This window comes from Bufo bufo, chromosome 4, assembly GCF_905171765.1.
Source record: "Bufo bufo chromosome 4, aBufBuf1.1, whole genome shotgun sequence".
In the NCBI taxonomy this organism is placed as follows: domain Eukaryota; kingdom Metazoa; phylum Chordata; class Amphibia; order Anura; family Bufonidae; genus Bufo; species Bufo bufo.
Genome location: NC_053392.1, coordinates 148105788 through 148124006, shown reverse-complemented (window position 1 = coordinate 148124006; position 18219 = coordinate 148105788). Strand labels below are relative to the sequence as shown.

General features: G+C 44.9%; 1 protein-coding gene across 2 annotated transcripts in view; it reads right to left on the bottom strand.

The window, feature by feature from the left end:
- Positions 1–18219, bottom strand: part of LOC120997761 (glutathione hydrolase-like YwrD proenzyme) — a 139755-nt gene that overhangs the window by 86122 nt on the left and 35414 nt on the right. For both annotated transcript variants that reach the window (XM_040428027.1, XM_040428028.1), the window contains exons 4-5: positions 10005–10158; positions 7333–7539 (exon numbers count right to left, since the gene is read on the bottom strand). In XM_040428027.1, coding sequence (XP_040283961.1) covers positions 7333–7539; positions 10005–10158 — 361 coding nt within the window. The remainder of the gene's footprint in view (positions 1–7332; positions 7540–10004; positions 10159–18219) is intronic.

Here is an 18219-nt window from a genome sequence, read left to right as displayed (position 1 = left end):
TGTGCTCCCTGCATCACGGATGCGGACCCATACAACTTGAATGGGTCCATGCCTCTGTTCCGCACCACAGCTCTTCATTGCGGACCGATTCAGGACGTTGCCCGTGCATTGGGGACCGCAAATTGTGGTCCCAATGCACGGAACAGCCGCACAACGGTGGGCTCCCGCTCCCACTTATGGAGGGTCTACCCTTTAACTACTCCCTTTTAGATCCAAATTGCAGGGGCCATTCTGAGGACCCGTTTGGCTGCTTTCCATCTCTATAGATGTGATTACCTTATCCAGACCTAGTAAAACATACTTACCTTCTAAAGAGAATTTTATTACACACAGCAGCTGCGAAAACATTGATACCTCTTCAGTGGGTGAATTCTCAACCCCCTTCTTTCAAAAATGTGTTTCAAAGGTAATCAAATGTTCCAATTCAAGAAACTTTCCTGCTGGATCTATAGATCTCACAAAAACGTCCTAAAAATTTGGACCTCATGACGATCCATGCACACAGAGTTAAACGGAACCTGTCACCGGGATTTTGTGTATAGAGCTGAGGACATGGGTTGCTAGATGGCCGCTAGCACATCCGCAATACCCAGTCCCCATAGCTCTGTGTGATTTTATTGTGTCAAAAAAACTATTTAATACATATGCAAATTAACCTGAGATGAGTCCTGTCCCTGAGATGAGTCAGGGACAGGACTCATCTCAGGTTAATTTGCATATGTATCAAATCGTTTTTTTGACACAATAAAAGCACACAGATCTATGGGGACTGGGTATTGCGGATGTGCTAGCGGCCATCTAGCAGCCCATGTCCTCAGCTCTATACACAAAATCCCGGTGACAGGTTCCCTTTAAGCTAAATTACGAGTTGGCCCTCTCCATTTAACTATTTAGGCAACCAATCGGGTCCTTTGCTGTACCTTGCCTTCACAGTTGCCAAGATTTATATGTATACCCCTATCTAATTCGGGAACATACAACAAGCAAACCTGTGCAGGTGTCAACCTAAAATGGCAGATTCAAATATAATAAAAAACGCACATTGCCACCAATAATTCATAAAATACTTAATCTTTATTAGTATGCTATAAAAATAATCAGCTGAACCACAGCTAGGCCTACACAAACAGTTGGATAGGGAGGTTGCTGGTGACAAGCATGCACTCTATGGACAGAGAGGGGTGCACGCAGGACATGAGGAGGGCAGACAGGCCTAGTGTGGGTCGAACAGAGCTAACGGCGCTCTGGCGGCTGTGTCAGACCCGAACGCCCACATACTGCGGCGGGACTCGGGAGCGCATAGCTCCATGTCCCGTCGCCGATCACCGCCATAGGCTTCAGGCCTTGTAGGCCTGAGGCCTATGCAGTAGTGAAATCCCGGCGTAGGCGTGCGTGATGACTTCATTACGCGCCTGTGCCGGGACGCAGCACTGTGACGCGCCTTACTCATCCCGCCTTCCTCTGCGAGCAAGCGCCTGGCCCTGGACATAGGTGAGTATTTATCTTTTCATTTTTTGTTCATTTTTTTTATTTTTTATTTCATGTGCCTACTTAGGGGGGGGGGGGGGGGGACGACACACAGGAGTACATATTAGGGAAGATAAATCGAGTACATGGGGGGGAAATGTGGGGGCTGTATGGGGCCAAATTATTATGGGAGGGAATACTATGTGGGGGCAAATTACTAGATGGGGCAGTGTGGGGGCAAATTGCTATGTGGGGGCAGTGTGGGGGCAAATTATTATGGGAGGGAATAGTATGTGGGGACAAATTACTATGTGGGGGCAAATTATTATGATCGGGACTACTATGTGGGAGCAAATTACTAGTTTGGGCAGTGTGGGGGCAAATTGCTATGTGGGGGCAAATTACTAGATGGGGCAGTGTGGAGGCAAATTACTAGTTGGGGCAGTGTGGGGACAAATTGCTATGTGGGGGCAAATTACTAGATGGGGCAGTGTGGGGGCAAATTGCTATGTGGGGGCAGATTGCTATGTGGGGGCAGTGTGGGGGCAAATTATTATGGGAGGGACGACTATGTGGGGGCAAATTACTATGTGGGGGCAAATTATTATGAGAGGGACTACTATGTGGGGGCAAATTACTAGATGGGGCAGTGTGGGGGCAAATTGCTATGTGGGGGCAAATTATTATGAGAGGGACTACTATGTGGGGGCAAATTACTAGATGGTGCAGTTACACATTACTGTGTGGGGGGGGGCAAATTACTATGGGGGGATTACTATGTGGGGGCAGTTTGGTGGAAATTACTATATGGGGGTGTTGCTATTGGGGAGGCACTGTAGGGGCAATTCTATTATTTCTGGGGACACTATACAGGGATTATTACCTGGAGCACAATATAGGGTGTTATTATTACTGGGGGCACTCTAGGAGACATTATAGCTGCTGTGGAGACTATAGGAACATTTGGGGTAATTTATCAAACTGGTGTAACGCAGAACTAGCTTAGTTGCCCATAGCATCCAATCAGATTCCACCTTTCATATTTGACAGCTCTTTTGGAAATCCAGTTCTACTTTACACCAGTTTGATAAATTACCCCAATTATGTCTATTAGGGTCACTATTTTTTCAGCAGTATAGTTCCTGGGGCATTGGGGAGCACAACGGGCACAGTATTGGGGGTGGCAGGATGACACTGTGGGGACACCAGGATGAGGAGGTTGATGGAAAAATTGAGAAATCTAACGTGTCTGTGTTACAAACTGTAGAGATGAGATGCGGCTGAAAGAATTTGCCATGGTGGTCTGGGTAAAATGGAGGAGAAGAGGAAAGAGAAGGTCTACATGACAGGAGATGTCACTGGATGTAAGAGGTATGTGGTGCTGTATTCTCCTCCATGTCTTTTTTATTACAATTATATGTATTTTAAATTTGGAAACCACATTTTTCAGTTTAGGACCCAATTTGGGGTATTTTTTTTTAGTCTGAAGATGCCATATGGCCTAAGAAGAGACTGTGGCGCTCATGAAGCACCGCAGCCTCTTCATACAAAAAAAAAACTAAACTAAAATGGAAGGGGGGTGGGGGGGGGCAAGTTGGGTAGACACCCCCGGGCCTATCATGCACTTAATCCGCCCCTGGTTGGTAGGCATGGACTGCCATAACCGTGGGGCGGGAGGACAGGTGAGCATTCCAGTGGCCATACCTGCTGGTAACGGAGTTGTCAGCGGGCACAGACCACCAGTGTTATACATTGTACTCTATAACAGAACTATACTGGTAAGAAAGATACAAAAGATATGGGGTAAATGGATGCTCTCATTTTTATGAGGTTTTTAGTTAGTATCAATCATATAATTCTTGGTTGCGATTTCACAACTCTATAAAGCAGGTGGATATCCCAAAAGGAAACACAAAGGAGTGCTTATTAGCAGATCACAAGGTAGAGCTAAGAAAAGCTCAGTTGCGAAATCAATGACATAACAAATTATCCCCATAGTTATTATAGGCGTCAATGGACAGTCACTTATTTACTTTCTGGTGACACGTCAGCCACACTAATAATAGTTAAGATGCATATCTTACTGTATATACTGCTATTTCATACTCATAAATTCTGAGAGAGTGGGTAAGGAAGGTGTCTCCAAGCAGGTTATCATTCCTTTAGTTTTCAAAATACCTTCAAAATTCCTTTAGGGGACCATGAGGATGACATGATGAGCATTAGAGAAAGAGTCCGGAGAAATCCATGACAGAAGCAGAAGCAATAAATCTTCTAAAAATACTCTACAATCACCCAACTCTTTGGCCAGAGAAAGGAACCAATGGATCCATGGTAGTCACAGATCATCAATTTGGTCTTTCATTGTAGTAAAGTTATATATTCTGACTTCCTTCATAATCTCCACCAAATCACTGACCACAATGATACAAGGCCGCTTGTTTTATTTAGTCATAACTTCACATATAAAGTTATAGAGGCTTAGCCAGGGCTAAGAGGAGTTATTTTGGTGCCCTAGGCAGATAAGGCAATTGATGTCCCCCCACTATGAACTGCATGAACAGTATACAAACCAAGCGGAAAAAGTGGCTTTATACAATAGTAAATATGAAATTCCTTTAGATGATAAAATATTTTTATTAATCACCCCACTGATCCACTCTCCTCCCAGTTAATCCAGATATCCCCAGTGGTAATTATTTTTTCAATGAGACCATTTGGTGGTACATATAATTTATTGAATAACTTTCATTATATTTTTTGGAGGGGGAATGGGAAAAAAAATAGGAAATCCACCATTTTTTTTTTTTACCTCATACATTGTGTGGTATAAATGATAATTTTATTCCATTGGTCATTTAGATTTTGGCAATGCCCATGTCTAGCTTAGTTCATATTTTTTCTACTTTTCCAAAATAAATGCATGTTTTATGGAAAAATAGTAACTGTCATTTTTTTTTTCTATACAGCATTTGGCATGAGGTATAAATACTATAACACAGGTTCATTATGGGTCGCTATAATTGTGGCAGTAGCAAATATGGTTTTTTTTCTTTGCAGTTTACTATTTATAAGGATACAATAAATAGTTTTTTATAATTAGTCTATATTTGCCTTTTTCTTTGGCCTCATGCACACGACAGTATTTTTTCACGGTCCACAAAACGGGGTTCCGTTGGTCCGTGATCCGTGACCGTTTTTTCGTCCGTGGGTCTTCCTTGATTTTTGGAGGATCCACGGACATGAAAAAAAAGTCGTTTTGGTGTCCGCCTGGCCGTGCGGAGCCAAACGGATCCGTCCTGAATTACAATGCAAGTCAATGTGGACGGATCCGTTTGACGTTGACACAATATGGTGCAATTGCAAACGGATCCGTCCCCCATTGACTTTCAATGTAAAGTCAGGAGTTAATATACCATAGGATCAGAGTTTTCTCCAATCCGATGGTATATTTTAACTTGAAGCGTCCCCATCACCATGGGAACGCCTCTATGTTAGAATATACCATCGGATTTAAGTTAGATCGTGAAACTCATATCCGACAGTATATTCTAACAGAGAGGCGTTCCCATAGTGATGGGGACGCTTCAAGTTAGAATATACTGAGAACTGTATACATGACTGCCCCCTGCTGCCTGGCAGCACCCGATCTTTTACAGGGGGCTGTGATCCGCACAATGAACCCCTCAGGTGCCGCAGACCCCCTCCCTCCCCAATATTATATTCATTGGTGGCCAGAGCGGCCTCACTGCTCCCCCCCCCTAGTTAAAATCACGTTCCGAATCCCCCATCATTGGTGGCCAGTGCGGCCTCACATCTCCTCCCCCTTGTTAAAATCACGTTCCGAATCCCCCATCATTGGTGGCCTCTCTGGCAGCACCGGATCTCTTACAGGGGGCTATGATACACACAGTTAACCCTTTAGGTGCGGCACTTGAGGGGTTAATTGTGCGGATCACAGCCCCCTGTAAAAGATCGGGTGCTGCCAGGCAGCAGGGGGCAGTCATGTACACAGTTCTCAGTATATTCTAACTTGAAGCGTCCCCATCACTATGGGAACGCCTCTGTGTTAGAATATACTGTCGGATATGAGTTTTCACGAAGTGAAAACTCATATCTGAAAAAGCTTTTATGCAGACGGATCTGTGATCCGTCTGTGTGAAAGTTGCCAACGGCCACGGATCACGGACGCGGATGCCAATCTTGTGTGCATCCGTGTTTTTTCACGGACCCATTGACTTGAATGGGTCCGTGAACTGGTGTCCGTCAAAAAAATAGGACAGGTCATATTTTTTTGACGGACAGGAAACACGGATCACGGCCGCGGATGAACAACGGTGCATTTTCCGAGTTTTCAACGGACCCATTTAAAGTCAATGGGTCCGCAGAAAATCACGGAAAACGGAACAACGGCCATGGATGCACACAACGGTCGTGTGCATGAGGCCTTTCTGACACTTTTTAAAAACTTTTATATTCCCACTAGGGGACTAGAAGGCAGGATTATTGGATCGCTTACACACCCCACCCTCTGTCAAACTCCTTAGGTGCCACAGTAGATACTGACCTAGCAACTAAAGTTGCAAGGTTGTGGCAGGGAGGTTCACAAGGCCGTCCTGTGGATGAAGGAGACAGGGCCCTCTGACCTGAGACAGATATCACCTCAACCATCTGTAATGCATCTATACAGGAAACTGAGTGGTAAACTACCCAGATTACTGTATGGACACTAAAGCGAGGGTGGGTCTGATTGGTAGCAATACATACCAGATACCTTCGATTAAGGGTACTTTCACACTTGCTGCAGAGGGTTCCGGCAGGCGGTTCCGGCGGAAAAAAACGTAAGAGTGACTGAACTGATGCATCCTGAACGGAATGATCTCCATTCAGAATGCATTAGGATAAAACTGATCAGTTTTTTTCCAGTATTGAGCTCCTGTGATGGAACTCAATACCGGAAAACAAAAACGCTAGTGTGAAAGTACCCTAAGGGTCCATTCCCACGAATGAATTATCGGTTCGCATGCGATCCGCATTATTTTGCGGATAAGATGAAAACCCGTTCATTTCAACGAGACTGCAAAAGATGACGACCGCACACCGTGTGCTATCCGCATCCGTATGTCTATTCCGTGGCCCTGGTTTTGAGGACAAGAATAAGCATTTCTACTAAAGGAAGGGATGGGCTGATCTGAAAATGCCTGGATACACAGGCAGTGATATGGATGTGCCCCCTGAATGCCTCCAGAGTAGTCATGGGAACATGATGCGCTTGGATATGATCGTCACGGTCAAGGGGTGAAGCAATGCTTGTGTCAGAGGACATGTTGGGGGGGGGGGGTAGTGATGGAGGCAAAGCAGGCAGAGTGAAAGCAGCTGGGGCTTGTAAGATGCTTTGTTACATTGCTATGGAACCAGAGAATACGTAATACATGTGCAGGAAGTGATCTTTGGCCTGTCCACATGAATCCACAACTTGAAGGATAAACATTAGGACTTTACACTGTTCAGCAAACTTAATGAAGCAACAATTGGTAAGCGCACTGCTGATATGCATTGCTAATTCTATACAGATTTGTGATTGGTTAATGCATTTGATTGTAACACCTTCTACCGCTATACAGCGATGTATGTTTTATACTATGGTGATGCTTGAGAAAGGCTATGATGTAGCCAAAATGTTACGTTTTTTTTAAACATGTTTGATCAAATAAAGGAACCATTGAGGCAGATGCTGTCGTCATTCTGACATTTGAATGAATGCTGATAAACATCTTTTAGTACAGATATGGCTTTACATTTCAAACATTAGTGGTAAAAAAAAGTGGAAAATAAATTATAACATAATGTAATATCAGCCTGTACCTTAAATGTGTTTGCCAGTGATGGATTTCTGAATAGCTGCCCATGTTGTGGGGACTGTCCACCGATCAGCAAGTCGGCCCCAAACTTGTTACTTGGCGACTGGAGCTTTTGGGCGCCAAAGCTCCACAGGAAAGCACTCACTTCAGACACAGGAAACCCAGACTCAGCTAATCCAATAGCTGGTTGGAGAATTTCTCCAAGGCTGACCTAGTAAGAGAGAAGGAACAATATATGACAGAAAGAACAAGGTTCATTTAGTAATTATGGTGTCAGAGCTGAAATCTTAGTATTAAAATATTGCTTTCAGGGAAGTTTTAAATGCAGCTCGTGTCCAATACATACAAGATAAACTCACAATTACATTAAAGGATGTAATTAAAAAAAATATTGTTTAGCGTTCTCTCAGGCTGTGAATTTATGAAGTTTATTTGAAAGAGTACTGTATAACCTTCAACTCAAATAGCGTGCTCCAATACATACAAGCCCCAACTTCCATACAAGACTTGCCAAGATGTGCCACCATAGTGCATCCCCATCCACAGTGTAAAGGCTCGTTCACACGACCGTGTGAAGCCTGTGCTGTGGACCGCAAATTGCGGTCCGCAATGCACGGGCACTGACCGTGGCCCAGCCGCATGGGGATCGTGGACCCACTCACTTGAATGGGTCCGTGATCCCTCCGTTCCGCAAAAATATAGAGCATGTTCTATCTTTTTGCGGTGCAGAGGCATGGAACGGAACCCCAGGCCGCAGCACTTGCACGAGCACCACAGCCTTTTCAAACAGCTGATCGGCAGGGGTGCTGGGAGCCGGACCCCTGATGATCTGATATTAAAGGGGTTGCCCACTTTCTGTTTATTGTTGACCAATGTGTCACGGCCCTTTGGTGTGCGCTGTCACACTGTTGCTACACTTGCGGTTGCCCACGGCAACGTGTTGCTGTGTGAGCATGCGGTGGCAGTGTCTCGGCCTTCTGGGTGATTGCCGTGACATGGTTGCCACGCATGTTGTTGCCTGCGGCAACGTGTAGCTTTCTTTGCTTGTGTGTGCACTTCCCCTTTAAGTGGCTTCCTTCCCTTGTCTGGTGTTGGAAGGGTTAACTCCCTTCCTAGTGTTTTGTTAACACTGGGTTTATGTGTGTATGGGTGTGGCTGCTTGGGCTATTTAGCCTCTGCTGGATGCCTGAAGCTGGGGGGTACTCCAGCCATGGTGTATGCTGGAGCTATCCTCCTGGTCTTCTTATTCCATCTGTCCAGTGAGGGCCACCCTTGTGGTCATAGATGTTTTTATGGTGTCTCACGTTTATTGCAGCTATGGGTGTCCTGCGTTCCTGTGTGGTTGTGGAGTGTGCTGTGTCCTTTTACTGTTGGTGTGGACACCAGCACTTGTGCACGGGTTCCAGTCAGTGTGTCTGGGGCAGGTAACTGTGTTACTGGTTTCACTTACCTGCCATCTCCTTTATAGCTGTATGTGTTCCCCTCTCCTTGCAGCTAGGCCTTTAGAGACTCCTGTTCCTCCGTGTTGTGGAGGAACAGGTCGTCTTTACCCTGCTCCTAGGGATTTCTTGAGGGTTAGTAGGGCCCTGAGGTTCCGGAGTATGAGCCCTCCTACCATCTGGGTTGGCTCATACGGTTAGGAGCTAGGGAGAGGATTAGGGATGCAATAGGAGGTGACCTGCTCCCTGATCCTGGCGTCCTGGCCTAGCAGCTACCCTTTATCCCTTTGATACCGCATGGTGGGGGGGAAGGGGGGGGTTTCCCCGCACTCCCTGCACTCCCCGCCGTGACACAATGTGTTTGTGAGATGATTATATGACACTTACTAATATAGCCTTTATTGAAATCCTGCACCATTTCTATATTGGTGTATGTATGCCCCCTTGTTTACAAAGTCTTTTCTGCTCTCCACACAGAGGTCCTGTCCATAAAATGGCTGCTGATGGAGGGTCATGTGACCAGGCAAATCACCTCCATGTGACATCTCCTTTCAAACACACTGCACCTGCACTAAACTCCCAAAAGAACAAGTGCAGGCAACAGGTGCAGTGTGTTTGGATAGAGGAGGCATCACACGCAGGTGAATTGCCTGGTCACATGTTCCTCAATCAGCAGCCATTTTATGGACAGGACCTCTGTATGGACAGCACAAAAGACATTGAAAACAATGGACAAACCTTATGAAATATAGAATATGGTGCAGAATTTCAACAAGGGCCATATTAGTAAGTGGCACATAATCATGCCACATGGGTAACTTGTAGAAGTTATTAGAAGTACGCTGAGGGCTCTCTCTTACGGCAGTATTCTGATCACTATAGTGCATTAGTATTTATGAATCCAAATCACCAGTGAGTCCAAAATACTGAAGAGGTGCAAATCTTTCAATTATAGTCTTTTTGGTTTTCTTTATTTTTTTGTATGTTCCAATCCTGTTTTTGGCTTACAAATACTCATGAAACATACCGACCAAAATACGGTACTACTGTGTGAAACTGGCCTAAATGTAAAGCAAAAACATGATCTACTGATTAATTAGAGAGACTGTTGTTTAGCCATTCGGAATTAAAAGGACCACTATGGACAAAGCTAAAAGTTCTTCAAATGAGAATCAATGTAGATATATTTTCGAAAGTTCATGTAAATCGGCTACAACATCCTGTGGATTACCATTACCTTTTTGCTTCCAAAGAGTGAAACCGTGTCAACCCAAGCAGCAGCTGCTCCCGGCACGGTGACATTGTGAGCGTGTGAAGAAGGCAGGGGGTTTACTTCATCAAACCCTTGCTGTTTCAACAATTCCAAATGTAGTGCTCTTGGACATCTGCCACTGCAAAGCAGAACATGCATTTCTAAATTAGGAGATCATTATGACTCAAGCGCAGCAAAGTTACTAGCAGCAAAACGACTAGTACGTAAACAAATTACGATATGATCCCCTTTATATTACACAGCTGTACAACTTTTCCCCTAACATGGCTTTAAATCATTTTTGTATGAATATCATAATGTGATGTGGGAACCAGACGATTATAGGGAGATGAGTGTGCAGTACCCCAGACCTGGGGCTACTAAAATATTGTATACAGTTTTGTATTTTTGTATGTTAGGCCGTAACTACCAGGTAAGGAATGGTTGGCAAGGAATAAGACTAACCACCCTGTTCTTGGCCTCTTGGTAAGAGTAGACTGGTCCTGATTCCTGCCGGGGGGGAAAGGAGAGTAAGCACACGCCTTAGCTCCTGCTAAAGATTCTCTAGAAAAATCAACCTTAACCTACACCTCTAGTAAATCCTTGAGAAGACAGTCAGAGTTAACAGCTAAATCCATCATATGAAGACACTGCTGTGAGGTGAGGGACTACAGCTAAGACACCCATCATCCAGAACATTACTAGGCCAGTAAAACCTAAGTGCTAAATTGCAGCCATGTAACCTGCCCCCATAATCCTTACTGGTGCCAGAGAATATTACTTATCTGCTTCTATTGAATGTATATGAAATTCTATGTTGCACTTAGTAAAAAATAATTATTTTTAATTCCGGACTACATTTCCACTTCAGCAATCCTCAGAGAGCAACGGCCTGAGAAAGTACACTGTGACACATCACTTCATCAGAGCCACTACCACTCCCATCCTCTGCACTAGCTCCTCTGAGGCTCTCTGCAAGTGGTGTCACAAATGGCACTGCTCATCTCTTCCTGAAGGAGAGAGAGGTCAGAAGTTGCTTCTCCCGTGCCAACCACAGAAATACAACTGCAGTGGATGTTGTCACTTCTATGTATAGAAGCACAATGACTATTGTTACCCCTTATTGTCACTGCAGGAAAGCGGTAGTTTCACGGTACAATGACATGTGGTTCGGATATCAAGACTGATTATAACCATTCATCATTCATATCAAATAGAAAGCAACTGCCACAAGGAATAAATCAATGTAATATTTGACTTATGGCCGTTAATGGATGTGGACACCTTTAGTGGTTACTTAAAACGAATTAAAAACATAAAAAAATGCATTAAATGTCACGCTGCAATCATTAATCATACTCTGACCCCATAATATGGAATCCAGTCCTAATTTCAGACTTTTCTCATATGGACGTGTCCCTCTCAGTAATGCTGAATGTGAGGTTTGTGGGTCTAGGATGCTGCCGGCTTCATTAGCCTTTATAAATTCTGCAAAAGCTAACCACAGGACACAAATTTTTGAATTGCTCAAAATATGTTTACATTATTTACTCCAGAATAGAAATATAGTTAGTATTGTACATTAATCCTTGGCCACCCTCCAGCCAAACTCTCCTGCTGACTTGTCTTCACACCATCCTAAAGGCCATAAACAAGGTCTGGAAAGACCTAAATGTGGACGAAAGATTCATGTGTGTTACACTTTCTATATTTTTATGCTGGATTAAATACATTGACCATTGTTTTGAGCAATTCAAAAACTGGAGTGCCATGAGAGCATCTTTTAATGATTATTGGAGAGAAGTCCCAACCATTAGGCAGCTACTATAAAGTAACCAGAATGCTGATCAGAAACTATGCATAGCTCTCATGAAAATTATGTTAAAAACTGATAAACTGTCAGTTTTTTATGGCTATTTTGCATCCGTGAGTGCATCCATTTCCTGGCCATCTATCCATTTTTAATGCCCGTTTGTCATCTATGTGCCCCATAGTGCCACCCTCCCCCACATATAATGCCCCCTATAGTGCCCCTAGTATAAATAATGGTCCTCTCTAGTGTCCCCAGTATAAATAATGTCTTTCCTAGTGCTGTCAGTATATTTAACGCCCCCTCCAGTGTCCTCAGTATATACAATGTTCTCTGAGGGCATCCTACATGCAAGACTTTCATATAACGGCCCAGCAAAACATGGACTGATAATAATTGAGATAAAATAGTGCACTTTGGCATCAGTTTGAGTCCCATACAACAGTAAGTGTGAGCTTTGTTTTAGTTAATTTGTAATCAAAAGTGTCACAATGTGACAGAAGAGTAACAGCAGGTGTGCAGCACTGGAGATAACAATATATAGCCATATCACATATACTGGAAAATAAGAACACCAATCCGGGTGACTGAGAGGAGAACATAACAACTCCAACTTTTTAGAAGCAATGGTGCTGTAAAGAATATGACACCCAAAGAGAAAAAGGTTTTGAATTACAAAATAACATTCTCTTCACTAGACCTCTGATCCCCACTGTCATTTCTGCACAGAAGGGGTCATATGCACTGCTGCCGCCAATGACTGGCTGCAGCCGTGAAGTGTATCCAAGCAGAAAATGAACCAGAAGTGATGTGCTGCTTGGGGACACGTCACTGATAAGGTCAGTCATTGGCTGCAGCAGTGCATGTGACCCCTTCTGTGCGGATGTTAACAGGCAAGTCCAGTGACCAGAGCCCAGGAGCCAAAATGGAGACGTAAGGAGTAGGCGAGTATGGACTTCTCCATGGGTACCATTGGCGAGAGGAGAAAATTCTGGACAAATCCTTCAAAGCAAAATCATATACAAGATTTGTGTTTATTTATGTTATTCCCTTATACAGGTAGGCCCACAAAAAGGTAGCCCACCTCCAATATATCCAAATCAAACTGCCTAATAGTAAAATCTGTCTTATTTGCCTACATGAACCAATCAGAGCTCAGCTTTCAGTTCCTACAGGGCTCTAAAAAAATTAAACCTGAGCTCTGATTGATTGCTATGGACAACTAAGACAGATCTACTATTAGGCAGTTTCATTTGGAGATATTGGAGGCGGGCTACTTTTACATGGGCCACCCTGTATACCGCTGACATATTCCGCAGTACTTTATAGACATTACCATCAAGCTGTCCCCAATGAAGCTCATAATCTAAGTTCCTGGAGGAAACCCACATAACCATGGGGAGAACATACAGACTCCATGCAGATATTGTCCATGCTGCAAGGCACGAGTGCTAACCATTGAGCCACTGTGCTGCCTGCAGCGTTAAGATATTGTATGGAGTGGACTCATGAGCTAATCTCGCTCCATACACAGTCGGGGTCAGCAGACACCCATTAGCAGTGACCGGGATTGGAGATGACTCTGATCTCATTTAACCCCTCAGTATCAATAGTGACCACAGGAGGGGGCTCCCTCTGTCTCCAATTTTGGGGCTCCCTTTGTCTTTGATCTTGGGCCTATACTGCAACAGAATACCAATGACTGCAATAATATTCTATGGTACAAGAGATCGGAATGTCGAGTGTACAAGTCCTTTAACCCCTTAGGGACCGGGCTCATTTTCACCTTAAGGACCAGGCCATTCTGAGATTGTTTTTTCGTCACATATTGTACTTTCATGACACTGGTAAAATGAAGTCAAAATTATTATTTTTTATTTATAAAAAATACCAAATTTACCAAAATGTTCTATACTTCTATAATACATAGTAATACCTACAAAAATAGTTATTACTTTACATTCCCCATATGTCTACCAGGGGCGTAACGATCGCGGTCGCAGGGAGTGCGACTGCGACCGGGCCCGGCGGGGGGAGGGGGCCCGCTGTACTAACATGTAATGAAGCGCTGTGAAGGGGCCCGGCATGAAGTACAGTGACAATGCCGGGCCCCGTCAGGGCGCTCCATTACATGTTTAATATGAGGCAAGGTGGGGGAGGTTTGCGCAGAGGGGGTGGGAGGAAGAGGGAGGACGCGCGCACTCACTCACATACACTCGGCCCGGCAGTTCTTGTCACTGCCGGGCTGTCTCCAGATCATCAGTGAAGCAGGAGCTCTAGCGCTCCCTCTGCTGGCCGCACATCGGGCTGCTGGCTGTGGGAGGAGCTCTGAAGGCCCGGGAAACTGCCTTTAGTACAGCCAGCAGCGCGATGTGAGTGTGGCAGCGCAACATCAGGGAAGAGGGTAAGTATGTGTTTTTTTTAAATTTTCCTAACACTGCAGACTGGGGGCAAAGGGGAAGGGGGGGGGGTTGATGGGCACAACTAGAGTGAGGGGGCACAAAGTGGGCATCTCTACTGAGGGGGCACCTAATCTGCCATAACTACTGTGAGGGGGGCACATAATCTGGCATAACCACTGTGAGGGGCACATATGTGGGCATATCTAATGTGAGGGGCACATAATCTGGCATAACCACTGTAGGGGGGCACATATCTGGCATAACTACTGTGAGGGGGGCACATATAAAGGCATAACTATGAGATGGCACATATAAAGGCATAACTACTGTGAGGGGGGCACATAATCTGGCATAACCACTGTGAGGGGCACATATGTGGGCATATTTAATGTGAGGGGCACATAATATGGCATAACCACTGTAGGGGGCACATATCTGGTCATAACTACTGTGAGGGGCACATAGTCTGGCATAACTACTGTGAGGGGGAACATATCTGGCCATATCCACTGTGAGGGGCACATATCTGGGCATAACTACTGTGAGTGGGCACATATCTGGGCATAACCACTGTGAGCGGGCACATATCTGGGCATATCCACTGTGAGGGGCACATATCTGGGCATATCCACTGTGAGGGGCACATATCTGGCATAAATACCGTGAGGGGGCATATATTTGGCATAACTACTGTTAGGGGGCACATATTTGGCATAACTACTGTGAGGGGCACATATCTGGGCATAACTACTGTGACAGGAACAAAGGTGGGCATAACTGCTGTGAGGGGCCACAAGAAGGACATAACTTTTGTGAAGGGACCACAAGGTGGGCTTAATTACTGTGAAAGGCCACAAGATGGGCATTACTACTGTGAGGGGCCACAATGTGGACATTAGTACTGTGTGGTCCTAATGTCCTAAATTACCCTGCTATACATTGGCATAGCTCAGTCTACCAGGCCAGCAGAGCGCCCCCAGCTGGTAGTTTCACAGGGGTAGTCACCATCCCTTCCTTATGTGATTATTCTTTTTTTTTCTATCACCACAGGGACCTTGTTCTGGATCCAGCGGACATCACACCGACGCCAGCGACACCCTGGATGAGGTAGGACCAGATTTTATTAGGATTGGGTGAGTGTAGCCATGCATTGGGCTCTTTCACACGAGCGGATCCCGTGTGGCTAATCTGCTGTGTGAAAGAGAGCCAAGCCCCGCTCCGGACAGCAGAGACACCGAGCAGTAACATGATTGATAATGCTCCATGCCTCTCTATGATCGTTTTGCTACAAAATCACGGTGACCACTTTATCTCCCTGTGATTTTTTAGTAAAAAGGTCACAGAGAGGCACGGAGCATTATCAATCGCGTTACTGCTCCGTGTCTCTGCTGTCCGGAATGGGGCTTGGCCCTCATTCACGCAGCGGACTAGCCACACGGGAAAGCCATTAGTAAGAAAATCTGCCGCTTCTTTATAAAAATCGGGGGGTAGGGGGGCCCCGATACAAAGTTTGCACTGGGGCCCATAACACTCTAGTTACGCCACTGCACATTCCATGTTTGGATCATTTTGGGAATGACATTTTAGTTTTTGGGGACGTTACAAGGCTTAGAAGTTTAGAAGCAAATCTTGAAATTTTTCAGAAATTTTCAAAAACCCAATTTTAGGGACCAGTTCAGGTCTGAAGTCACTTTGTGAGGCTTACATAATAGAAACCACCCAAAAATGGCCCCATTCTAGAAACTACACCCCTCAAGGTATTCAAAACTGATTTTACAAACGTCGTTAACCCTTTGGCTCAGTTCACACCTGAGCGTTCTGAAAGGAGCGCTCTGTATGCGCGATTGTATGGGCGTTTACAAGCGCGCATACAGAGACAAGTGTACACACAGTGTCGCGCGTTCCCGAAAGTCTATGTACGGGAACGCGCGACAAGCGCCCAAAAAAAAGCTCCTGTACTTGTGTGAGCGTCGGGCGTTTTACAGCGCGATCGTACGCGCTGTAAAACGCCCAGGTGAGAACCATTCCCATAGGGAAGCATTGGTTTCTCCTTGTTGAGCGTTTTACAGCGCGTAGGAACGCGCTGTAAAACGCTCAGGTGTGAACTGAGCCTTTAAGTGTTCCACAAGAGTTAATGAAATTTCAGAATTTAGATTTTTTGGGCAAATTTTCCATTTTAATCCATTTTTTCCAGTAACAAAGCAAGGGTAAACAGCCAAACAAAATGCTATATTTATTGCCCCAATTCTGTAGTTTGCAGAAACACCCCATATGTGGCCGTAAACTACTGTACGGGCACACGGTAGGGCGTAGAGGGAAAGGTGCGCTGTGTGGTTTTGGAAGGCAGATTTTGCTGGACTGGTTTATTTACACTATGTCCCATTTGAAGCCCCCCTGATGCACCCCTAGAGTAGAAACTCCATAAAAGTGACCCCATTTTGGAAACTACGGGATAAGGTGGCAGTTTTATTGGGACTATTTTTAGGGTACATATGATTTTTGGTTTATCTATATTATATTTTTGTGAGGCAAGGTTACCAGAAATAGAAATTCTGAAATTTCATCTCCATTTGCCATAAACTGTTGAGGAACACCTAGAGGGTTAATAAAGTTTTTAAAATCTGTTTTGAATACCTTGAGGGGTGTAGTTTCTTAGATGGGGTCACTTTTATGGAGTTTCTACTCTAGGGTTGTATCAGGGGGGCTTAAAATGGGACATGGTGCCCAAAAAAAAAGGCTGTCAAAATCTGCCTTCCAGAAACCATATGGCGTTCCTTTCCTTCTGCGCCCTGCCCTTTGGTCATACAGCAGTTTACGACCACATATGTGGTGTTTCTATAAACTGCAGAATCAGGGTAATAAATATTAAGTTCTGTTTGGCTGTTAACCCTTGCTTTGTTACTGGAAAAAAAACGGATTAAAATGGAAAATTTGCCAAAAAATTGCTGTTTTGGCACCGTTTTTTTGACAGTGTTCATCTGAGGGGTTAGGTCATGGGGTATTTTTATAGAGCAGATTCTTATGGATGTGGCGATACCTAATATGTCTACTTTTTCTATTTATTTTAGTTTTACTAAATACTATTTTTGAAAAAAAAAAAATTTGTTTGTGTCTCAAGTCTGAGAACCAGTTTTTTTTATCAAATTGTCAGTGGATGAATTGGGATATAAATTTAGTACTCCATGGAAGTGTGGTACTCCCTGAAGAAACAGTCAATGCAGAGGCCCGGATGATCGGGGCATGTGTCACACTGAGTAGTGGTATCCTTCCATCTCCCCCTCCTGTGACACACTCTGCACTTTTTTGGGGTCCGTCCCTTCTTTCCAGTATGGGGTACCACACCTGGAAAGTGTTGGCCAGGGACAATCTGGGTGCCTCCAATTCCCGAGGTACTCCGGCCTGCTCTTTCCCGTTCAGAAAAGATCAGGGCCTTGAGGACTGCCTCATAGAACTGGAGGGATTTCCCTGTGTTGCCAGCGCTCTGGGACAGCACAAAAGAGTTGTACAAGGCAACCTGTACCAAGTAGACCGCAAATTTTTTGTACCATGCCCGGGTTTTGCGCATGGCATTATATGGCTTGAGGACTTGATAAGAGAGATCAACTCCTCCCATATACAGATTGTAGTCGACGATACAATCGGGCTTGAGGACCATTGCTTCGGTACCTCGCACAGGGACAGGGGTGATGTCGTTACCGTGAATTGTGGACAGTACAAGGACATCTCTCTTGTCCTTATATCTGACCAGCAACAGGTTTCCACTGGTAAGGGCACGGGTCGCACCCCTGGTGATAGGTACCTGGAGGGGGTGGGTAGGGAGGCCGCGTTGATTTTTCCGCACGGTCCCACAAGCGGACGTGGATCTGGCGGCCAGGCACTGGAACAAGGGGATACTAGTATAAAAGTTATCCACGTACAGGTGGTAACCCTTATCTAGCAGTGGGTGCATACGGTCCCACACAAGTTTCCCGCTAACGCCCCTCGTACA